The 25357-nt window shown below is 41.2% G+C and overlaps 1 protein-coding gene across 1 annotated transcript; it reads left to right on the forward strand.

Moving 5' to 3' along the window:
- Positions 1–1341: 1341 nt before the first annotated feature.
- On the forward strand, positions 1342–18888 carry pes (pescadillo). The gene is made up of 15 exons (XM_072665012.1): positions 1342–1525; positions 2900–2979; positions 4401–4554; positions 5020–5129; positions 5722–5893; positions 7018–7107; positions 8514–8630; positions 9398–9475; positions 9575–9664; positions 10367–10497; positions 11717–11842; positions 14110–14294; positions 14483–14619; positions 17924–18091; positions 18573–18888. Exons 1-15 carry the CDS (start codon positions 1502–1504, stop codon positions 18654–18656), a joined length of 1746 nt encoding a protein of 581 aa, XP_072521113.1. The 5' UTR covers positions 1342–1501; the 3' UTR covers positions 18657–18888.
- Positions 18889–25357: the final 6469 nt, after the last annotated feature.

The following is a 25357-nucleotide window of genomic DNA, read 5'->3' on the forward strand; positions in this document are numbered from 1 at the left end:
CTGCATTTTGTATTTATGTATTAAGTGTTTATGCTGACAGACACATCAGAGGAATGAATGAGGATGAATAAAATTATCTGATATCAAACAGAGAGATTTTTAGAAATCTGCATGTGTAGAAACTTAGAAATAACTTCAATGTTTATGTTTATTAATTTAAATAATAAAAAGAAAAAGAATGTAAAGAAAAACTGAAACAAAAGTAAGAAGAAAAGAAAAGAAATGTATGAAAGTGTATAAAATGGGCATAAAATGTTTTTTTTTTTCAGTTCCATTCAGCTCAACTTAATTGTCCTTATACTAACACAGGCTTGTACAGTACAATAAAACACTGTCAGGCTGCACAAGTTTCCGGTGCAGAATAGGCAGCACTTGATACACAGGGAGTATGTACAGTGTGTGTATAGAGCTAATGTGTATATGCTCTGAGTATGTTCTGGATTTCTATTTTGTAAATGTCTGTGTTTCAACCAGCATAAGGACTACGCAGTTTTTACACCTGTGTAATGTGATGTGACAATAACCCTGATTTGACCTGAATAGTGCAAGGACTATGGACACAAGGCAGTGAATACAGAAATATACAAATACAAATATGTGCAAATGCAAGTGCAATATATTTGAAATGTATCTCACATATAAAGAAATGCATGTCAATATTTCCTTTTCATGTGGGAAACTATAAGAAATACAGAGAAAACGAGTAAGACAGAAAGGAAGGAAGGAAGAAAGAAATACAGAGAAAAATATAAAGAAATACAGAGAAAAAGAGGAAAAAAGAAATACAGAGTAAAGGAGAAAGGAATACAGAGAAAAATAAAAAGAAATAAATACAGAGAAAAATAAAAAGAAATAAATACAGAGAAAAAAAGAAATAAATACAGAGAAAAAGAGGAAAAAAGAAATGCAGAGAAAAATAAAAATAAATAAATACAGAGAAAAATAAAAATAAATAAATACAGAGAAAAATAAAAATAAATAAATACAGAGAAAAAGAGAAAGAAAGAAAGAAAGAAGCGAAGAAGGGGAATAAGACAGAAATAAATACTGAGAATAAAAAAATAAATAAATGAAGACAGAAATACGGAGAGAAATAAAAATAGGAAGTAAAAAAAAAAGAAAGAGAGAGAAAATAATAAAGAACAAAATAAAGAAGGATACACTATTAGGTAAAGGTAAAGAAAATAAAAAGGGGGTAGGAGTGAATGAAAAAAGAACAAAAAAACTAAAGAAAGAAATAATCTAAATAAATGGGATTTTTAATCAGGCATTTGCTCCGGCCGCGCAGTCAGAGACGAAGGCCCCCAGTCTCCGTTGACTGACGTCACGCAGCTGCACACGTGTGGGGAGAGCGGAGCGGAGACACAGCAGCTCGAAACCCAGAAGCCCAGAAACCCACAACAACCCGAACCCCGAGCCCAGAACCCAGAACCAGCTCAGCCCTGAGGGCTTAGCCTAGTTTACAGCCGCGGTCTTCTCTGCAGCTCGGCTCCGTGCCGCGATGGGAGGCTTACAGAAGAAGAAGGTGAGGAGCTCGCGCTGTTTCGGCCTTTAAACTCAGACTGGACCCGGACAGACTGACTGACTGACTGACAATCCAACAGGCAGTTCACTGAACCCCCGTTAACGACTGGTTTTGGATTTCCTAGGTTTCTTTAACACTGAAATAATTACCTGGGATCTTATCTAGCCCAGCCTGCTGGCAGCTAACAGCCCCCTGCGTGGGTCTGCCTGAGCACATGCACGAGCTGGCCCTTGTGGAAAAGATCTGAGCTGCAGAAACTGCAGCAGTGCAGCATGTTCCTACAGGATGGTTCTAGATCACTGTCAGAGAGTGCTTTAGGAGTATGAAGGGAGTTGAGAACATGGGTACTAGTTGTTAAAGTACTGCAGGACCATTAAGGGCTGTTTGGAGGTTTTTGCTGTTTAAGTTACCAGCCATAAGCTTATTACTAATGCCAGCTCCAACTCCCTCTGTGCAGACCGGTGCAATGCATGACACAACTGCCTTCAGCATCACAACTGTGAACAATGCTTCAAATCAAATAATATATGCAATTCAAATATGTAAATGAGCTTTAACTGTACCTACACTTTCACAGTAGAAGCTAGTTGTACTGTTGTTAACTGGTCTTACTGTAGTACATGCACTGTATCTCCAAATGTTTGTGGACACCCTTCTAAGTTGCACCCATTGCTCACACAGCTTGCCTAGTCCCTGTAGAGAAATATTGGCAACAGATGCACATTAACCTATTGGTGCCATGCTTAATGGCATTGGCTAGAGGGGTAGAAAGCCCCCCAGCATTGAGCTGCAGAGCAGTGAAAACTGTGTTCTCTAGAATGATAGTTGGTTGTTTAATATTCTTGTCACTGAATGCATCAATCAAATCATCACAGCAATGTTCCTCCAAAGTCTTGTAGAAAGCCTTCTTCTCTGGACAGCATTTACATTTATGGCATTTAGCTGACGCTCTTATCCAGAGCGACTTACAAGGTTACTCGTGTTACAGAGGAGGGTCAGGGTAGTGTTAGGAGTCTGGCCCAAGGACTCTTATTGGTGTAGAGCAGTATAGTCACCCAGACCGGGAATCGAACCCCAGTGTCCCACAAGGTGTGATGTAGTGAAGTAGTGGTGTTATCTCTGTTGCGCCACACCAAGCACAATTTGGAGAGACAGTTACTCCAACAAAAGCAGATTTATTTATTTATATATATATATATATATATATATATATATATATATATATATATATATATAATCTTTGATTTCAAAAGAAACAATAAATAAGCAGGTGTCCCAATATTTCTGTCATATATTGTGTTCTATCTGGTTAGTCGTTGTGGCCAGTAGGTGGATGTTCATAACCTCTCTCTCTCTCTCTCTCTCTCTCTGCAGTATGAAAGTGGGTCAGCGACCAACTACATCAGCAGAAATAAGGCTCGCAAGAAGCTCTGCCTGAGCTTGGCCGATTTCAGGTCAGTACTGGACAAGGATCACACCTTCTGATGCTACCTGGCTGCCATACGTTTACCTGGTCATATCTAACAACTAGTTATAGAGCGATAAGAATACTGATACATCATTCTGATTGGTGTGGAAGTTTCTGTAGTTAAACCTTGGATGTACAAATAATTAGCATCTTCATTTATTTGATTGCTTGTAATTTACACACATTTATTCATACTTTATTTATTCATACAAGAAGTGTGATCAAAATACTGAAATTTAATGTAATAAGTGATGTAATATCACGTTTTAGCCAAATAGTTTTCAGACTTCTGTTCACACAAACGCAGAGAACATATTGAAGAAGAAATATTGAAATATAAGGGATTCCAGAGTACTGTTTGTTTTTTTTTACAGTTCATGATTTTAAGCAAAATGCTTCGTATAGACATCCACAAGCTTTCAGAATGTTTGTGTTACTTTTAGATCCTGAGAAATACCATTGAAGCAGCAACACACTGTTCTCTAACAGATGTTACAGACATTCCCATAATGAGACATTTGAATGTTAAGGAAGCTTTCTGCCCATCGGCTGATATCCGATACTGAGCCAATTCCATGGTTGAACAAAATATAACAAATAACACAGATATAAATGAACCCAATTTCTATTTATTTGTCACTAAAATATAAATATAATAAGTCTGTGAGACTAAAGAGGAGCTAGCAGCTCCTCCCTTCTCACTGTCTCACTTGCTGTTTGCTGTAATCTGTGTATCACATCTGTAAGTTACTCTGATCCTGAGTTATGAAGCCTAGATCGGTCCCTTGGATCAGACTGATTATCCGAGACCCGATCCAGTTAATTTTGTTAGTATCGGGACCGATATCCGATCCTAGTATCGGATCGCTGCATCCCTAGTCATTATAGCATACTTTTAATACTCAAATTCTATTTAAGGCAAAAAGACTCAGGTATGACGTAATGTAGAACCAAGGACTTTTCCTTGTGTATAGAAACAATATTTAACAGGCAGAGGACTATTTATGCCTTCAAACAGTTCTTTAATTTCTCATGGTTTAATATAGAACCTTTACCAATGCTAAAGAACGCTTGAAGAATGACCAGGGCTCTTACTACCCTTATAGGACTCCTAGGTTGAATCTTTTACGTACTTGGAGATTTACATTAATGCTGAAGTGTTTTGCTTATGGAACTCATAATTATTTCCCCACAGTAGCTTGAGGACCTAAACTGTTTAGTCAAGCCAGTGGGATCACATCTTATTTTGTCCTATGAGTTACTTTAGAAAACCACATTTCATTGCTTTCAGAGCTTCAGGCTGTTCCTTTAGGCCTGTGTGAATGAGACCCTTGATATCTGTTATTGTTTTGCTGTGCTGGCACTGTAGAGCGCAGTAGCTATAAACCCCGTCTCTTCTCATTGCAGGCGATTGTGCATATTGAAAGGAGTATACCCACATGAACCCAAGCACAAAAAGAAGGTCAATAAGGGCTCCACTGCCCAAAGGACCTTCTACTTACTAAAAGACATCCGCTTCCTGTTGCACGAGCCCATTGTCGGCAAGTTCAGGGAGTACAAGGTAAGTGTGTAGACATGTAATAGCATTGTAATGGACATCAGTTTTTGCCTGGATTAAGAGAGTGTCTTAGTTGTGAGCTGAATCGTTTCATACTTTAGTCTGGAGTAGATTAACATCAACCTATTGGCACCGTGCCTAATGCCAGGTGTGAGCTAGGGGGATATGACGCCCCCAGCATTGAGCTATGGAGCAGTGCAACTAACAGTGTTCTCAGGAATGATGATGGCGCTCCATCCAGTACTGTTGGGATGAGTTGGGGAATTGGGGATGAGGTGGGGGTTGATCATCCAACATCCTGAGCTTTTTAATGTACTTGTTGCTGAATGCAATCAAATCCCCACAGCAATGCTTGTTTAAAATGTATTAGAAAGCCTTCTTCTCTGGGCAGTAGAGACAGTTACCCCAACAAAAGCAGGATTTTGTGAAAATACTGAGTGTTTTGTGGTTATTGTGTTTCTCTTACAGATATTTGTGCGTAAGCTGCGGAAAGCCTACGGTAAGGCTGAGTGGGGGGGAGTGGAGAGGCTGAGAGAAAACAAGCCTGCCTACAAAGTGGACCACATCGTGAAGGAGAGGTGAGGCAATCTGCAGTACCTTCTCGAAACAGTAGAGGGTGAACTTGCCTTCAATACCTGGGTGCCAGATTTTTGGAAAAACGCAGCTCTTCAGGGTAGAGCTGCATGATATGGACATAAATTGCAGCTAGGAATGCTTGATACATCGGCGGCCAGTATGTTATTTGCAGGCAAACAGAACATAGCGTAATTATTATTATCGACCTGGAAAATATGGCCAATAACTCCAACCATTAATTTTAAGTGTTTATCGCTTGTACCCAAACTTTGCACAATCACAGTCAGCAGATGACCAGAAAGTGTTAAGGTGAAATCTGAGTCCAAAATGCTCCAAAATCAAGTAAAAAAGTCTTCCCTGGACAGTAGAGACAGTTACAGCTGGATAAACTCATTATTTTTATTACCCATGATTTCATAAGAAACCATGAATGAGCGAATGAGGTGTCCCAATACTTTTGTCCACGTAGTAAACACAGAAGTGACAATTTAGACATTTCTGAAATGCGCTTTGTTAAATGATGTTTTCAGCTCGGAAAATAACACAAAAAAGCTGGTTGATGACCTGATGAATAATTGTCAACATTTCTCACAGGTATCCAACATTCACTGATGCTCTCCGAGATGTTGACGACGCTCTGTCCATGTGTTTCCTGTTCTCTACGTTTGCCCGGACAGGAAAGTGCCACGTTCAGACCATCCATCTGTGCCGTAGACTCAGTGTGGAGTGGATGAACTATATCATCTCCTCTCGCTCACTCAGGAAGGTAACCCAGGACCAGATGCTACCTCTCTGTGAAGCGCGCGCACACACACACACACACACACACACACACACACACACACACACACACACACACATATATATGTAAAGTCCGAAGAGACTGCAGTTCATCAGTTCAGCTGCAATGCGGAACCCCATTAAAGGCAGTGTAGAAGTCCTGTGTGTGTGTGTGTGTGTGTGTGTGTGTGTGTGTGTGAGTCTGGCTTTGTTTGTTTGTTTGTTTGTTTCTTTATTGATTTATTTTTCTACATCTCGAACTTGCATGTGTGTACACTGTGTAAAGCTAAGGCGTAACACTACTAACCTGATACCGCTCTCGGGAGTCAGCCCAGTTCACGAGTATCCGTGAGTACCGACACACTGTGTGCAGTTTGGAATACGGGAATTCACGGCTGTGACAGCAAGTGCTCGTAGTGCTCAGATTTTGAAATGTGCTCGATTTCTTTACAGAAGCCCTGCACGAAGATGCATTACCAAGTTTGCCCGAGAAAGTTCCTGAGAACACTGACCGGTCTGTCTGTAGTTTATCGCTCAGTTGCACTTCTTAAGATCACGAGTTTGCCCTGTACTCTTTTTCTAATAAATGTGTCAATTTCTGAGCTAGATTGAGCTGTGGAATAAATACCTCGAGCTCTGTAGACTCAGGACACCTTCAATATTGAATGGAATCTCAATGGACTCTTGAATCTCGTCTCTGCGGGAAATCGCACTGAACCTGAAAGTGTGTCCGTGTACCACGGTCTGGCGGCACTGGCTGAGTATGAATGCCTGAATGGTCTTCTGTATGTAGCTAACCTTGCAGTGATAGTATTCCTATTCAGTCCATCTCACGCTTATGTAACAAAGAAACCTGGTAATGGAGATGCCATGTGTGCTGTGTTTTCATTGTTGACCGTGCCCAAGCGTAACCCTGACGTACACGTCTGGCCTTCGATTGTGCAGTCTGGACTGTACGCAGGGATTTGAGTGAGTTACATTGAGTGAGTTACAATCTTTCATAGAGCAGCTTTAGTAGAGCTTACTCTCCATTACCGTCAGTGTGGAGTGTGGAATTGCGGCTGCTGAAACAGTCAGTCCTCTAATATCCATCTCGTCTTCTTTCCGCAGGTCTTTCTGTCCATCAAGGGAATTTATTATCAGGCAGAAGTGCTGGGACAGACCATCACCTGGCTCGTGCCATATCAGTTTGCTCATGACGTAAGTATGGAGAGGTACGGAGGGATGCTGTTGGCCTGTGTTTGGTTTTGTGATACACCATGCGTTCTTTAGGTCTGTGGTAAATGTTCAGCAGTAATTCGCATTATTAAAAACAGCTTTAGAGAAGTCTTTGTCAAGGTGTGACATATTTGCATGGTTGCTGGTGAAAGATTTAACGTGCTGGCACAGAGACCTTGTTCACTCTTTACGTTGCTGTCAAATGCATTTAAGATTGAGTTGGCCTGGATAAGAATACTGTTATTATAGCTACTATTGCCTGTGCATCTCTTGCTCATGCTTTTGGGCTGTGGTCATTTACTGCTCTCCAGGCTTTATGAGAAGGGTTATCTTAAAAGTGAAGATAAGGAGTCTTGCCTAAAAAATATTGGCAGGGTTGTGAACCACAATCAGTCGAATCTAGAGGCTGGCAGCTTATTATCTTCACCTTGAACTATGAAGGCCTGACTTTCGAGGACGGGTGGATAAGGCTGAGGCCCCATCCACACGTACCTGGATATTTAAATAAATACAAAAAATGCTGCTTTGCCATCAGATTGGCATTGCTCTCGCCCTTCATTAAGCAATGTTGACTGACACAGAAGTCTGTTAGCTGGTGGAGCTGGGGACTGCTCTTTCCTCTGAGAGTGTCGGCTGCCTGGCATCAGCAACAGTTTGCGGTGACTGGCTTCGCGTATGTCGGAGGAGACCTGTGTTAAGCCCTTATCCTCCTAGTGTTGGGACCATTCCTAGTTCAAAGGGGAGTTACGAGCGGGTGGGTTAGTTTATTGGATGTACCAAATTGGGTTTTGAGGGTTTGTCTGAGTTTCAGCCTCCTGTTTGTTAACTGAAAACGGAGCATTTTGGAAACGCTGAAGTCACAACACACGTTTCTGGCTAAATCTCAAATATCACTATACTCCCTATATAGTGAGCCACATAAGGCATAAAACAGCGTATACATGCAGGTAGCACTAGATTTCAGATTTCAGCATATAAATAAATGTAAATACTGTCCTATTAGGGATATATAACTCCTCAGATTTAGAATCTGTAATTTTGTGATCTGCGTAGTACACTACTTAGGGGCTAGTGTGAAATTTGGGTTTAAACCGCTGTGGTTTCTTCCTTCATCGTGGTGTTTTGATGTCTCTCTTTATGAGGTACGGTCACCCTATACAGAGCTAGCATGCACATTCAAGCGTGAAATCTCCCTTTTTAAAAATATCCAGATACGTGTGGTGAGGAGGATGATGGCTTAAAGTGAAGTACTTTATTTAACAATAATGCATTTTATATATTTTTGTTTAGTTTTTTAAGAGACTATTTTGGATCAGTAGTGGTGTTGTCTCTAATACCAGCACACTATTTATAGAAACACACTGCTACTTTCTTTTCTTTCTGTTCAGCACCCCACAGACGTGGACTACAGAGTTATGGCCACTTTTACAGAGTTCTACACCACGCTGCTCGGCTTCGTCAACTTCCGACTCTACCAGACCCTAAACCTTACCTACCCACCCAAGGTGACTCCTGCGTCCACACACACTTTCTATATGCGTCTTGTGGCTGCAGATTTAATATAGATTTGATTGATTTTTTTTTTATTTTACAACTGTTGTCCAATTCTTTAACAAACAGAACATTGAAGTTTCCCATGATTTCATTGAGGTATTTTGGTGGAGTTTTTAATAATATTAATTCATGTTGATTATCCATATCTGGAAGTCTATGAAAGCGTAATTGACAGAAAAACAGAAATGGTATGTTTTTCTTCAACTGTTCAGCTGGCTTTACACATTTTGGGGGGAAAACCATGCTGGATTTCACCCACCCTGTGATTTGAGGGCCGGGGGTGGGTCCTGGTTAGAGTGTAGAAAATTACAGTGACTGAATTGGGGGAAAAAGTCCTAATTAGCTAAATACACTGAATCAACAAATGGGACTTGCTGAAGAAACTGTTTACAGATCATCGCTATATACATTTTTTAAACAATTAATACATTTTATTAAAAAAAAACTTTAATTAAAAACCTTGTTTTTAAATTCAGGCCACAAATAAATCTATATGTATTTTTTTTTACATTTTCTTATTTAGTTAAAGCTCTAATCCAAAGCAAATGTCATTTGGTCATTGAAATGTATTGTCTTGTAATGCATTATTTGTTTTATAGCCTTATTTATTTTTTTTTTAATTATTTACCTCTTTTTCTCCCTTTCTTTATTTTATTTTATTTATTTGCCGTATCTGTTCAGCTACCACAATCATGTGTTTTCCCTCTCTTTGTTGTAGCTTGACTCGAAAGGAGAGACCGAGCTCAAAGCTGAATTCGAAGAAGACTATGCCTTGGACTCTGAAAGCTATTTGGAGGTTCTTCCTTTTTCACAAATGTCCACTGCTGTTTTGATTACAGATTACTGTCATTTACTGATTATTTACACCAATAACATTTGAAATGTTGTCTCGTAGAAATTGTCTGCATTGAGTGCCAGTCTCGCCCGTGTCGTCTCTTCAGTGGAAGAAGAGGAAGCAGAGCTGGACTACTTTCCTGTTGAAGGAGTGAGGAAATTACACTCTTAGTGAAAATGGTTTTGGTACCAAATATGATCATGTCATTTCTTGTAGTTCAGTTATTGCTAATAACTAAATGCATTATTTAAAGAACCAAGTACACAATCTTCATCATGGAGAATCATACACAGGATAGTATTAGATTTATTAATTTTTTTTTTTGTTATTATAATCACTGACTATCATAATTGTATAGAGGCAACAGTAAAACGGTGTGGAACGGCATCAAGCCACTGTCTCGCACCTGCTAACTATCCTAGGTCAGTGCTATGATATACTCCCAACACATGTCTTGATCCCCTGTGGTTCTCTTGGCACTGGGGAGCTGCGACAGATATGCGACACACACCTTTACGGACTTGAGCGAATGCCTGCTCATTTTTATCGGCTCTGCCACAGAGTTTGACAGTCTGCTCATACCTGTAAGTCGGGGTATCGCAGTGAAGCGTCACCCCAGTACTTTCAAAAGTGATGGGTCAGATCTTTGTTTTGAACGAGAGCTCGCAGGTGCTAATTGCTCACGGACTCTCCTCAATTTCACACCCGCACTTACGGGTGTTGCACTGGGGACCTGTCGCCACGGTTACCCCGTCAGGTTATTAACAAACAGCATAATGGCTCTGATCTATATCATAGTTATCTAATACAGTCTGGTGCTCCTCTTTACTGTTGTCTGTTTGTTATCCTCAGGAGGATATGGAGAAGATGGAGGCGAGGGTGAAGGTTCAGCACGAACAGGACAAACAGAAGAAGCTCTTTGAAGGCCTGAAGTTCTTCCTGAATAGAGAAGTGCCCAGAGAATCACTGGCCTTCATTCTGAGGTGGGGGGCGTCAGCTAAGAAAAAACTTTAATGTATAAATATATATATTAATATATTCAAAATATTGTGACATCTAGGGATGTCCTGATCAAGGTTTTTTACCCCCTGATCTAATACGAGGATCGCCATGTTGACTGTCGACCGATCTGATCCGATCTTTGTGTTTCTATAAACAGTACAGCCCCTCAACTTAGGTTTCAGTTTTTATAATCAGACTAAATTCTAAACTGATTCACTTTGCTTGGTGCAACTTTCTTTTAACGACTGTTTTAAACTCTGTAGTGTTTACTATCTTCCAGTCCAGTCTGACTGACCATTCAGCTCCCAGTTCCTTTACAACTCATTGTAATGTGCCTTAGCATTAGCATTAACCTCCTCCTCGGTTCTGACTGAGTCGTTCAGAGCTGGATCAGAACCAAAGAAAGTAGTGTGTGTCTCTTGCTGGTAGAACAGAGCATTTCCACCGTAGTTTGGTTTTTAAACATGCGACATTCCTAAGTAAAGACGAGGATGAGAGGAACGCTTCCCAAATGGTTCCAACACTAAAATAGCTTTGCTGTTGCACAACTACAACCAAACTTGATGGGGTTTTTTTGGCAGCGTGGACAAAAACAGCTGAAAATAGACCACAGAACATTTTCTGGAAGATTGAAGAGTTTAGATCCTCCTCTTCAGACAGATTAACTAACTCTTTCTTTACCTGCTGCTCTGGGAGCTGTCTGCTGTTGCTGCGTCTCGTTTACAGCAAGACTTTGAGCTTAATGTAAGCTAAAGTTTTCCTCTCCACTGAACTCTCCGTTCCACCTTAAGTACTGCAGCAGTTCCACTCTGCTGTTGGAATGTACACGCTGTAACTGCGGCACTATTTAAGGTGGAATGGAGAGTTAGCAGTTTAGTTTTGCTCAGTGCATAAAGGTCACAGATGAGGGTAGGTTTCCTAAATAAAATTGTAAAAAAAAAAAAAAAAAAAAAAAAAAAGCAAAACTACAGCAAACATAAGGATCAGAAGTGGGTCAGAACTTTAAAAGCCAATACCCAATCTATTAAAATAGCCTGGCTCTGATCGGGACATCTCTAATGACAGCCGTACTGGGTTGTGCTGTTTATCGTGTGTGTGTGTGTGTGTGTGTGTGTGTGTGTGTGTGTGTGTGTGTATTAATAAATGAGGCCTTGTAACGCATGTTTGTTTGAATGAAGCTCTTTCTGTACATCCTGGCAGGTGTTTTGGTGCACAGGTTTCCTGGGACAAATCTCTCTGTATAGGAAGCACGTATGATGCCAACGACGAAACCATCACACACCACATAGTGGACAGACCCAGCATGGAAAAACAGTACATGAACAGGTGAGTCATTCAGTATAGTTATAAGAAGACAAAGAACACAAGGAAGAATAGATAGAGAAATAGCGAATAATTTATTATCAGATCAAAGACCTGAAATTTGTCTTGCACAAGAACGGCAGCTCTGATAAAAGAAGTACCCCCTTTTTTTGTCCGTTTCCTGTGTATGTGTCCGGCTCAGCAGAGCCAGTCTGGTGGGATGTCTGCTTTTGAATTCACATGATCTGCAGATGGTCACAGTATATACACAGTATAAACGCCTACACACAAGCATGCTTCTGCAAACCACACACAGTACTGTACAGCTACCTCCTGTATGGACAGTGTGCTACTGTTACAGTAACTGTCTGTGCTCCTTGTGTTCTGTGTGTCCTTTCAGAGACGGTTAACTTCTCTCTGTGGGAATAATTAATGATTACTAGACCAAAAAAGATTTGTCGAGTTTAGATAGAGAGATAGATAATCATTTATTATCAGATCAAAGACCTGAAATTTCTTGCGCAAGAACAGCAGCTCTGTTAGAACACAACACATATAAATACAACATTATACAATCCATACAACATATAATTACTTGCATTATACCACCTTTGATACTTAATGGATTAAGCTGCTGGTTTAATTTAAGGATTGACTGATGTACAAAAGATCGCTTCAGTCTGACTTTAGGAACTTTGGAACACTATAGTGTCGTCCAGACACACTGTGGTGTTATAAGCGGTCTCATACAGGCCCTCTAAAGGCTGACTCACAATCTTTGAACATATTTTGATCAAGTGTTTCAAACTAGACTTTACAGATGTGGACAAGCAGCTGCACCGCACACCAGTTACAATACAGCAGAACTGTGAATAACACTCAGCATATCAGCCGTATGAAACAGTAAGAGGATCTGCACAGTAGCTCCAAAAGATCGGAGACGATGGAGAAAAAAAAAATATAGATCTTTTACAGATGTAGTCGATGTGGTGTTTCCATGATCAGATGGCATCAGTCATTACACCAAGATATTTATAAGACTGCACCTGTTTAATAATTTCATTATTGATAATGGTGGGGTAACAACTATTGGTTTTGGGCTAAACACAATTTCTTCTGTTTTCTTTGTGTACATTACAGTAACATTTAAACTGGTTTCCATAATACCGTGCTCTCTCTTAACCTAGATAAATCTACTGGTCCCCAATAGTTAAAACAAGGGCGTATTAACATTAATATACTTAACAAACGATTTCAATTGGACTGAAATTGCCAAACCAATCAGAGAGCCTTGCAGCAGTTTGCAGTTGTCCAGGAGCATCCCGGTAACAAAGTGCTACTTTAATACAGGCTGTAAAAATGTAGCTCAAATTTGAATGTGCGTGTATGTGCCTGTGTCCGCCCTCCCATCCTTGAGTCAGTCTCGAAGATGGGAGTTGCACAATGCCGTTCTTTCAGGCCGTGCTCCCCCTCTGCCTCTCAATGCCCCTCTTTTATCCGTTTCCTGTGTATGTGTCCGGCTCAGCAGAGCCAGTCTGGTGGGATGTCTGCTTTTGAATTCACATGATCTGCAGATGGTCACAGTATATACACAGTATACACGCCTACACACATTCATGCATGTACAGCAACCTCCTGTATGGACAGTGCGTTACTGTTACAGTAACTGCCACTGTTCACAGCATAATAATGAATGATTAATGGACCAAAAATGATTTGTCTATTACACGCACGCACACAAAGGTATGCACATTACTGTGTCTATGGGTACAGAGGGTGGTTTTACATTGTATAATACCTCTTTACACTGTATAATACCATAACTGTATAAAATAAATCTAATAATTATAAAGTAAACACAAGTACTGCAGTCAGGATGTGCTGTTGGTCAGTAAGTTTTTATTTATTTATTATTTTAACTTTTTTTATTATTAATTTTACTTCTGAGTAAGTGTCGCAACTGTACTGTAGATGATATGAAAGGAGGTGGTGTGGTCATTTAGGCTGTTTTAGTGTTGGTAAATGAGTAAATGTTAATTATTATTGCTAATTATTAATGTTCAGGATCATAGCCGCATGGTTTCAGAGGCATTTAACTGCCTCCCACCCTCTCACACACATTTGGCCTATTTGAAGCCCACCAGCCACAGCATCCTTACCTGTGTGCCCAGTGTCTATCAAAATAGGGGCACCCTAGTTTACACACAACATTCACATGTAATGTTAATTTGATGTAATTGATTGATTGTATTTCTGGCACTAGTCACTAACTGATTCCTCGGGTCCTGCAGGTACTACATTCAGCCTCAGTGGGTGTACGACTCGGTGAACGCAAAGATCCTTCTGCCTGTGGAGGATTACTTCCTAGGGGTGACGCTGCCCCCTCACTTGTCACCATTTGTGGAGGAGAAGGAGGGCGATTACGTTCCTCCAGAGAAGCAGAAACTCCTCGCTCTCCAGAGAGGAGAGAGACCTGGTGAGTTGCGATAATGGGGCTATGGTTTGCCTGATGGTTGTAAGCTCAAGTTAATGGTACATACACACTGTATTCTTATATATATACGCAATATAATATCATTTATTTCATATCAAATATGATACTTATGTAATTCCATTAGATTGTGTCCCTGTGACTCAGTTATGTGATAAACCTCCTTTTTCCAGTCACAGAGCAAGAAGAAGATGAGGAAGATGAAGAGGAGGAGGAGGAAGAAGAAGATGAGGAGGAAGATGAGGAGGATGAGGAGGCAGAGGAAGAGGCTAAGCTGAAGGAAATGGAAGAGAAGAAAACTCAGGGCAAGGTAAGAGGTGTTAAACCGAGTAGAATGAGACCAGGTGTGTGTTAAAAGACTGGTGCAGTCAGTGTTGCTAACAATCGGTGAAGGTGAAGAGTCGCCTACTAGAGGACTAATAGTCCATTCATTTCTGCCAACATTACTTGTATGGCTGAGCTGTTCTTAAATGCTATGGATAGAAAGTGATCAGACGGGCTGACCCCTCTCTCTGTCTCCCTCAGTCCTTCACGTTTAAATACAAGCTGATCTGTGAAGGTGGAGACTGGTTGTGGGTGGTGTCATGATTTGATTTTATTATAGATCAGTATCAGTAATGCAGCAGTGTTTTTCATTTAAGAGCAAAAGTTTCCTTTAGACTTTGGCAACACCTTATCAGTCCTGTATGAGGGTGCAAGGCCAGTTTACACACCATAAAGACTACAGTGGGGTGACTGGAGTCATAGGATTTGTTGTGGTTCACAAATTTGCTGCGTTTGTTTGTTGTCAGTCATGTACGGTGTGGCAGATACGGTTTGTTATAGGTGTGTGTGTGTGTGTGATTTCTCTTAAAGTGACCAACAACCCCTTAATCAATAAAGCTATTTAAATAAGAGTGTTTAAGCACCTGTAGACAATGCCAATAGAATAGGACCCTCTGAGGCAGATAATTAGGAATCTATTGGCACCATACCTAATGCCATGAGGTGTATAACGCCCCCCCCAAGCATTAATATGTGGAGCAGTGGAACTATGTTCACTGGAATGATTGATGACACTCTTGTTGCTCAATGCAACCAAATCCTTACAGCAATGCTCCTTCAAAATCAAGTGAAAAGCCTTCTTCCCTGGATAATACAGTTACTCTCATTTATTTTTAATTATTATTTTATATATATATATATATATATATATATATAGAGAGAGAGAGAGATATATATAACCTTGATTTTAAAAGAGACACAAAATGAACAGATGTCCCAATACTTTTGTCCATAGTCATATAGTGTGTTTGTCTTATTACTTTTTGGTCTTTACAGCCTGATTGTGCGCTCTGGCTCGACTTGCTCGGTTCTGGGAACTGTTATTCGAGCCATGACTTGAGACTTGAAGGTGAAGACATGAGACTGGCCTGTGACTTGCACACGGTTTAGTGCACACTCTGCTCTTAGCTAGACTTAAACAGACCTTTAATGGCCTTCAAGTGTTTGACCGCCATTAAATGGTCACAGATGGTCAGTTCTTCTGTCCGGAGCGCTAGGTCTCCAGGCCCTGAGGTTGCCAAGTGTATATGAAGCCTCTTATTTGGCAAGCCTGCAAGACTGTGTTTGTTTTAGGGTTAACCATTGGCCTCTTGTTGGTAAAGGTGAATTAATTAGCCACACTTCCAGATGAAGGGACACATTTAGGGTCTGTGACCGTAATGTGCATGTATGTATGTTGTGATCTGGTGCCTATATAAAGAAGAATCTGCATCATTTAGTATAACAGATTATTTAAGTTATGTAATATAAAGGCACTTGCATATCAGAACAGATGGCCTGACTAAGCAGAGGAGGAAATACCCTGCAGCTGAGATATCAGACGCTGTTAGCCAGATAAAGTGCACTATGTGAGACTGTAAATATATTAAGAAATCATTAGATAAAAAAAACAAACACTATTAAGGAGTGCAGATGCTTCCAAGCAGATACTTAATAATACAGTGAACTGACGATGCTGAGCAGACCTGCTTAACTGTGATTCTGCATTAAGATGAGAAGACCTACGTGGTTTTAAAGGTGGGTCATTATTGGGACACAGGTGGTAGGACCTCAACTGACAATGTACTTGAAAAAGTAGCTAAAGTAACATTTACATCTCCATTTTATTTATTTTTTTATATATATTTTTCACTGATGTAATGTGAATCCGGCTGTTGTTCATTACATTGTATCAGAACTAGAAATTTCATGATTAATAGACCAATAGAAATTCTCCTTTTTCCATTGACTTCCATTGAGACTAAGGAAGGTTTTTCCTCCTCCTGTAAAGTTTCCATTTTTGATAGACAAGGTCTTTGTGAGGAGTGAAGATCTGCATGTAGAGCTGAACGTAATGCTTGCTCCACTCATTCCAGTGTTAGCTTTTAGCCTCTGGTCAAAGATCCTCCCTTCTCCGGTCTGCCCAGCGTTGGCTTTTAGCCTCAGTCTGCCATTCTCTTTCATTTGATGCACCTTGCTTTAGTTTTTAGCAACAATTTCCCCTCCTCCAGTTCCGCCTCGTTCAGATATTCTCCCCTCTCTTGTCTGCGTAGGGTTAGCATCCAGCCTCTGTCAGCTGTCCACCCTCCTCTGATGCACCTAACTTTAGCTGTTAGCCTCTGGTCAGCCATTCTTCCGTCTTTGGTGCTCCAGGAGGTTAGCTTCTAGTCTTTCAGTCTGCATCCAGTCTAGTCTCCTCCGGTCTGCATAACAGCATTAGCTTTTAGCCTTGACCTTCCATTCTCCCTGCTAGTGTTAACTTCTGGCCTCGGTCAGCCGTCCTCCCTCCTCCGATGCACCTAGCTTTAGCTGTTAGCCTCTGGTCTCCCTTCTTTGGTGCTCCAGGAGGTTAGCTTCTAGTCTTCCGGTCTGCATAGCATTAGCTTTTCCCCTTGATCAGCTATTCTCCCTGCTTGTGTTAGCTTCTGGCCTCTGTCAGCCGTCCTTCCTCCTCTGATGCACCTGCGATCATTCTCCCTGTAGGAATCTAGGCTTTCTCTAGTTGTTTATTTAAAGTTTTCAAAATTTCCAGCTCTGCTTTTGTTTATCTATATTTGCTCTTAGAGGAGGAACAACAGTGTTAAGTTCACGGTTTGTATCGCTTCCATGTGCCGAACTTTCATCATTCAACTATGCCAAGATAAACACAGTATGCCGTTCTGGATCCCCTTTACGGCAACCGCAGTGTGCAGTGATGCAGAACAGCGGAGGATGTGTACGTTTGGGCTAGAAGAGCGTATTACAACCATGTTTCTACAGTTATCCTCAACCTAATTGACTTATTGTGTTAAACAGTGAGTCTCATTCACCAATTTCTTCCTAAGAATTTGTTCTTCAGAAAAACGTTTGTCTACATGCTCTTAAAATGATGGATCAAATCCTGAGTAAGAGACCGCTGCAGAAGGTCAGAAGTGGCCTTTTAAGAAGCTGTTACTTCTTAGGAAGGCCCATTGATTCCACATGCGAGCACTAATGTAGAGGCGTGTTTGTAAACGTGTGTAAGTGTGGGAGCATATTTACCCACAGTCAGGAAAGAGGAAATGCTAGCTGTTTGTCTGATTGGGGCGTGGTGTCTGATTTGTCTCCTTCAGGCCTTATCAGCGAAGGTGACCCCTGGAAAGGCCAAGGCGGATAACCGCCAGAGACTGGAGCAGGAGGAGAAGGCTGAGGAGAAGAGGCTGGCCATCATGATGATGAAGAAGAAGGACAAATACCTGTACGACAAGATCATGTTCGGCAAGAAGAGACACGTCCGAGAGGTAAGCGCAACCCTTCACATCAGTTCTCTCGCGCCTTCTGACTAGTTAGAATGGCTGATTATTAATAATGGATGACATTTATGTGCCTGTCCTATACAGTGACACATTGTGTTTTGTACTCGTTCGTTAGCCAAGATAAACAGAATTTAAGAGACCCAGCCGGGCTTTATTTGCTTTTCCGTCAGGGTCGGTTACTTTTATGGATCTGTAAATTGTATGCTGCTTTTAATGAAATCAATGTTTAAAATCGAGCAGAGAGTGAAAATTCATTCTTTTGAGATCTGTTCAGTGTCGTCAGGTTAATGATTGAAGACCTGTGTTTTCTTTTCCACTGGAAGTATGTGGAGTTGCTGATGGAGTCCCTTTAGGGCTCTTGACCCGTACTGAACTCATCATTGAAGCTTCAGTGCCCACAACACGCTTCTACTGTTCATTAACCTAATGCATCCCTCTCTCTCTCGCTCCCTCTCTCTCTCCTCAGGCTAACAAAATGGTAGCCAAGAGAAAAGCTCTGGACGAGGCCAGCAAAGCTGACAAAAAGAAGAAGAAGCAGAAGAAACAGTAGAGGCAGAAATGCAGAACCTTCTTTTTCTTTTTCTTTTTCTTTTTTATATAAAAAATGATCTGTTGATTCTCTCCAACCGTGGGTCTTTTGTCTAATGTTTATGCAAATGAGTGATTTTTTTTTTGGCGTGAATGAATGTAAAAATATATCTTCTCAATGTCAGATTTAGTGTTTGGGATTCAGTGTATTTTACTTTTACTCACTGTAATATTAAAACAACCAGTATTAGTCACCAGAGTTATGAATTTATTAATAATGACTTTATTACCAATCAACCTTTATTTTTATGAAGAATGACAGATTTTCAGTGTAGCTGAGTGTTTACAATACATAGGGATGGGAGGGGGTGTAAATGGTATTTAAATTAAAAACTTTAATTAAAGTAAAATCAGTGAAGGGAAATGAAGAACTTTAAAAAAAGAAGAGGAAACAATCCCAATAATAAAGGATTAAAAGAGTATAAATTATGGTTTAATTAGTAAGAAAGAGAACAAAATAAGCGGACATTGAAATAAATAAAACAAAAGTAAATCAGAAAAGTTTAAGTGAATTAATTAACTTTAAAATAAATAAGCTGTCATGTAAAATATGAATTACTTTTACTCTGTATAATATTAAAACAACCCAATTTTGTCACCAGAGTTATGAATTTATTAAAAATGACTTTACCAATCAACCTTTCTTTTCACAAATAATACAATATACAATACAATAAGAAGAAATTAAAATAAATAAACAAAAAATAAATAAATATAAGTTTAAAAGGTAAAAAGTATGAAAACCTAATTTAAAAAAATAGCTTAAATAAGCTTTCATTGTTTAAAATAAGATTTAAGCAACAAAACAACAGAAGTGTCAGATCAATTAAGTTAAAGTTAAATATATATATATAACTGATACTAAAAAGTCTGAACTAATAAAGGAACTCATTAAATAAATGACCTAATAAAGTTTTATTACTGACAATGAAAACACAGGTTATTGGAGTGCCTTCACTTACCATGACTTAGAACTTAGGACCAACTTACCAGTAGGTCATATTTAATAATTAGACCGTATTGAATTTCACACACTCGAGTTTCACTCTTCTTTGTGGGAGAGGTGCAGATAGCGTTGATCGTTCAGCGGGGGTTTCGAGTTTGTAATGAATTCCTCGTTGCCTCATTACTCATGAGCGCACGGAGTCAGATTGTCCAGGTTTCGGCCATCTGTCTAAATAATTGATCAGTTGAGCTGCTCAGTGTCCATTTCAGTCTTTAATGAAGAACGTGAGCCGTTTTGGGTCGTGAACTAAGGCAAACTCAATGTCATGGATTTTTCATGACGTGGAATCAACATGAAGCCTCAAAACGAAAAAAAGAAAATGAACTCGGTCCAAACTCTGAGAATTGTTAAACTTACAGTATTGACCAGGGTCTCCTATGCTGCATTAGCGAGTCAAGAATGCCACAGGGGTTTGCTTGAGTAGAACAGAACAGTGCGAGGTGGGTTTTCTGGGCCTGCAACACATTATAAGATGCATTAATTATAATCTGTCTGTTACTGGATTTTCTGAATTGGTTGGGATCCATTTGGCCTGTCCCGAAGTTCACTCTGTTTTTGTATGCTGGCTCGTATGCTATCAGATCTCCTTTGTCTCATCAAGACCACCCAAAACACACACTGAACACACGTTTCTAATTACCATATCAAGTATATTATTTAAGCAGTTTTGGCTAAGTATACACTCAGCGAGCACTTTATTAGGAAGACCAGTGCACCTGCTTATTCATGCAATTATCTAATCAGCCAACCACAAAGCAGTCGAGCGATGCATAAACTCATACTGACACAGGTCAGAGCTAGAGTTCCTCAGAATGGCGTAATGAAGAAACACGTTCCTGCAGATGGGAAGGCCTTGTTGTTGAGAGAGGTCAACAGATAATGACCAGACTGACCAGAGCTGACAGAAATGCTACAGTAACTCAGATAAACGCTCTGAGCAGAAATCAGCTCAGGATGCACAAGTTCGGCTTAGAGACTGAAAGTCTGCAACAGCTGAAGGTCATGCTGGTATTTGGTGAAGTGTTTGGGGCAGTGGTGGTTCAGCAGTTAGAGCTCTGGGCTGTTGATGACCTGGGTTGTGGGTTCGATACCCGGGCTCGGCAAGCTGTCACTGTTGGGACCTTCAGCAAAGGCCCCAGATTGAGCAATGCCAAAGCTGCCCACCGCTCTGGGTGTGTGTACTCACACTGTGTCACTGTGTTTTACTAGTGTGTATGTGCACAGATGGGTTAAAGGTGGAGGCCTGATTATATCTGTGTCCAACAGTAATGGTGAATAAGGTCGTCTCGTCTTGTCTTGTCTACTGTTTGCACTTGAGCAAAACCACAAACTGCAAGTACTTGCACACTTGAGCTAGATTTGGAAACAGGTCATGCCCAATTGGATTGGATTTTGGGACACACTGTTTCTCCACTGTAAAAAATACCTGTTTTTGTGGTGAGCGAGGCTCTTTTGGGTGGTGTAACAGCAGGTCACCCCCCTACAACCATAATAAAGCAACTTCTGCATCCCCTCACTTTAATACACCCATCAGCCCTAACATTAAAAGCACTGATCTGGTTTAGTGACACTTGTCAGGGGGCGGGATCTACATATTAGGCAGTGAGCGAACAGTCAGTTCCTGAAGGTGAGGTGATGTGTAGGAATCAGGCTGGCCTTGTGGGGTCTGTCTGGTATTCTGGGTCATGGATGCAATCCGTAGAGGACCCAAGACTGCTATAAAGGGTCTGCTGCTAACGCCTGGGATGCCTTTTGAAGGCCATGCCTCAGTATGTCAGAGCTGTTTTGATGGCACGAGGGGGATCATATGTATATTATATGCACACCTGTATTGTAAAACTATAAAGGGGGGGGGGGGTGTCTTCAGCTGCAGTTGTGTAAAAGTAAGTGTTTCTACTAAAGTGGCCACTAAAGGCTCTGTGTGTTTATGCAAATGTACTGTCAAGTATTTTGTGCTTATAATGAGGTTCCAAAGCTGTGGTCAGCTTTCTGTTAGAGAACTGTGTGTGCGTGTGCGTGCGTGCAAATCATACTGCATCAGTAGTGGGCAGTAATGACGTCATTCTTCACCTCCTGACCCTCAACAAGCTGCGTAACCCCGGTGGGCCGAGGGCCAGGCGAATTATGCCTTCTCTACTTTTTTTTTTTTATCACTCCATCACACACACCCAGTCCCCTGCTCTCTCACACACACACACACACATACACACTCTCACTCGCCAGTTTGCCCCTTCTACATTCCAGCCATGCTCCCTGCCTCTCGCTCTCGCCCTGCCTGGCACAGGGGTGGCCCTTTGTGTGTGTTTGTGTTTGTGTGTGTGTGCGCGTGTGCATGGGGTCGCTCTGACAATGGGCTTAGTGTTCCAGTCCAGCCAAATGAAGGATACAGTGATTGGGTTAAGCATTCAGTGGCATCTCAGTGTTAGGGTGGTAGTGGGGAGAGGCTTTCTCCATAGGGACATCGTCCGTGTCTGCTGACAGCTTATGTGCTCTGTAACAGACATAACACTCTTTCTTTTTGCATTCAGTAATTTTTGTAAGTAGTTTTGGTGTTTTTTCTGCACAGAATTATTGAAAGCTTATTAGATATGTAAAGTAAATAACAGTTTTATTATTTAAATCAAATCAGATTTATTTGAATAACGCTTTTTAAAGTCACAAAGCAGCTTTACAGGCCCCAAGTGGACTGTCACGGGCGTCTGCAGGCTGGTGTGTTGGTCCAGGGTATGTAGTGCTTCCCTCCAGGCATGTTGGTTCCCCATTGATGTGTTGGTCCGCTGCCCTCACTAGTGTCGGGGCAATCATGTGCAATGGGGGTGGTGTGTGTGTGTGTGTGTGTGTGGGGGGGGGGTTACGTAAGGGTTGGTGGTCCAAATTGGGAAGGAAATGGGTGAAAAATCTGATAAATATAAAAAACAGCAGCTTTACAGAATCAGTAATCAGTAAGAGGACAAGAGATCAACAAGACACAAAAACCTAAGACCACCTGTGAGCAGCCAAAGACCACAGTGGCAAGGAAAAACTCCAAAGCCAAGACTCACAGAAGGGTGACACCCATTCTCCTCTGATCAGAAATAGTTATAAATGATTTATTGATAAAAGTCACCAAACCAAACTGCAAAATAGCAACAAACGTCTGACTGTGGACGTCTGCCTAGGTTGTTTTCCACTGCCAAGATAGCAATGTACCTGAACACACCTCATTTTGAGACCACTGCTGAGGAGCATAGTGCATAAACATGGCTCCTTTTATTTACACCCCAAATTTGCTTACGCCTAGCCCACTAGCTGGCTAGTGGCTAAACGCAGTGGCTACTTTGGGAGAATATGGAAGTGAGCCTAAAAAAGGCCCAAAAGCTAACATTGGGCTGACTGATGCTGACTGATACATGTTACAAGCCTTTGGCTTTTGGAGTGGCTAAAAGCTAACACCGGCCCACCAGCTACAATCTCTTTGACTAGCTGACCGCACACTGTCCCGCAATGTACGGCAAATAAAAATATGAATAATTATAAAATATATGTTTGTACTCTTGTTAGAGTTCTGAGCCATGCTAGGCCTAGCTGGGATACGCCAAATGGCCTCTTTGTAAAAGGAAAATCACCATGTTTCATTCGGAGGCCAAATAACAGGGTGGTAAACAGGCTTGTTTAATGACATCTGAGCATTTTCACCCCAGTCAGTCACATGCTTACTACTTATCATTAAAATACTTTAAAAAAAAACCTTAAAATCCTCAATAAATGCCTTCTATGACATCCTTAAAAAGATCATTTTAACAATTCAAAAAAATCTAAATAATAGTCCTAATAATATAATAATATAATAATATAATAATTGAAATCCAATCAGATGCTTGTTGCTATGCACTTTGTGCTCTTTCTGAAAGGCATTTATTTAATGCTCTAGAAGATACCTGAAGAGACCCCATGATATAATCTAAGTATACTTTGATGGTATTATCACTGTATACCAACTAGCCAAAACTTTAACACCGCCTGCCTAATAATGAGTAGGTTCCCCAAGGTCCCACCACAACAGATCTGACCATTCAAGACCTCCAAAGGCATCCTGTGGGACGTTGGCACCAAGACGTTAGCAGCAGATCCTTTAAGCTCTGGAAGTTGTGAGATGGGGCCTCTGTGGATTACATCAGTAAGCAGGTGCCCGTGACCCTGTCCTTTTTGGGAGCACTTTTGGTAGGTACCAGAAAAACCTCACAAAACCTGCCTGAAGATTTGGAGATGTTCTGACACAGTCGTCCAGCCACCACCTGCTTTTTCCTGCTTTTACACTTCACTTAATCACCTTCAAGAACGGACTGTTCGTTTGCTCCCTTGACAGATTGAAGGTAGTCAGATAATCAATGTTTTTCACTTCACTCTGGTATTAATGTTATGGATAATACCAGTGTAATAATAACCTTTTTTTCACATTATCCACCTTTACAGCCTCCCAAAAGTTTGCACCATGTCAGATGAGTCTGGGGATCTCACCCAGGTAGCTCAGTAATGTCACCTGAGCTACAGTTTCCCACAAAGTATCACCATCACAAGGTGTTTGAACCGGAGCTGCTGAGTTCCCACAGGCAGCTCCTTTGTGCTCCTGTTGAAAAGGTTAACCTCTGTCTCTCAGCGCACTGTTTAAAGCAGTCAGAGCTCTGCTTGTTTGGCTGGAGCAAAAGAAACGTAGCAGCGAGCGATCCGACACAATTCAGAGCTTTGTTCAGGTCCTGCTCGGCCGTCCTGCGTTTATCCTCCCATGTGGCCTACAAGCCCATCTATCAACTTTCAGCTCCGACTGCGACTCCGCACTGGGCTCTCAATAGCGCTCTGTATGAGAACTGAATAGATCCCAGGCCCTCCTCCCTCTTTTCTTTCTCCCTCTCCCTCTTTCTTTCACTGACTCTCTCTCTCTCTTACTCTCTCTCCATTTCTATGTCTAAGACTAGTGTCTGAATAATATAATAACTCCTGAATGAGCAGTTTATCAGGTAATGTTCAGGTTTTATGCAACAAGAGTGTTAGTGAGGTCTGGCGGTTTGATGATCCCCCCCCACAACACCCAATCCCACCTCATCCCAAACTCCCTAGTTCATCCTAGAACACAGTGCCACTGCTCCACAGCTCGGTGCATGCCTGGCATGAGGCACTGTGCCAATAGGCTCATGTTTATCTGCTCCAGAGAGTCCTAATCTTTTGGCAATACTTTTCTGTGGGGACTAGACAAGCCCTGAGTGTGTGTGAATGCATGCATTTATTGGAAACATCTCTCTCTCTCTCTCTCTCTCTCTCACTTACTCACACACACATACACATACACACACAAAGCCTGACAAGTGCAATTTCCGCCACAGGGAGAGGGCGGTTAAGTCTCCTCTGTTCTTTTCATACACACCCTCAGAGAGAGAGAGAGAGAGAGAGAGAGAGAGGGGGTGGAGTTTAAAGCACATCAGGTGCTCAGAGAGAGACGCTGGAGAGAGAGAGAAGTGAGTGCACAGCCGGGCTTCTAACTGCACCGCAGAGGAGAGCATGACTGACCATCGAAGTGTCCATAGAGGCTACCGTGGGCTCCCCTGCATGAGCAGAAGAGCCAGCTGTGATTCTGAAGGTCCGGCTGTGGTTCGGAAGGTCCAGCTGTGGTTCTGAGTGTGTGA

This window comes from Salminus brasiliensis, chromosome 20 (genome assembly GCF_030463535.1).
Source record: "Salminus brasiliensis chromosome 20, fSalBra1.hap2, whole genome shotgun sequence".
NCBI classification, from domain to species: Eukaryota; Metazoa; Chordata; class Actinopteri; order Characiformes; family Bryconidae; genus Salminus; species Salminus brasiliensis.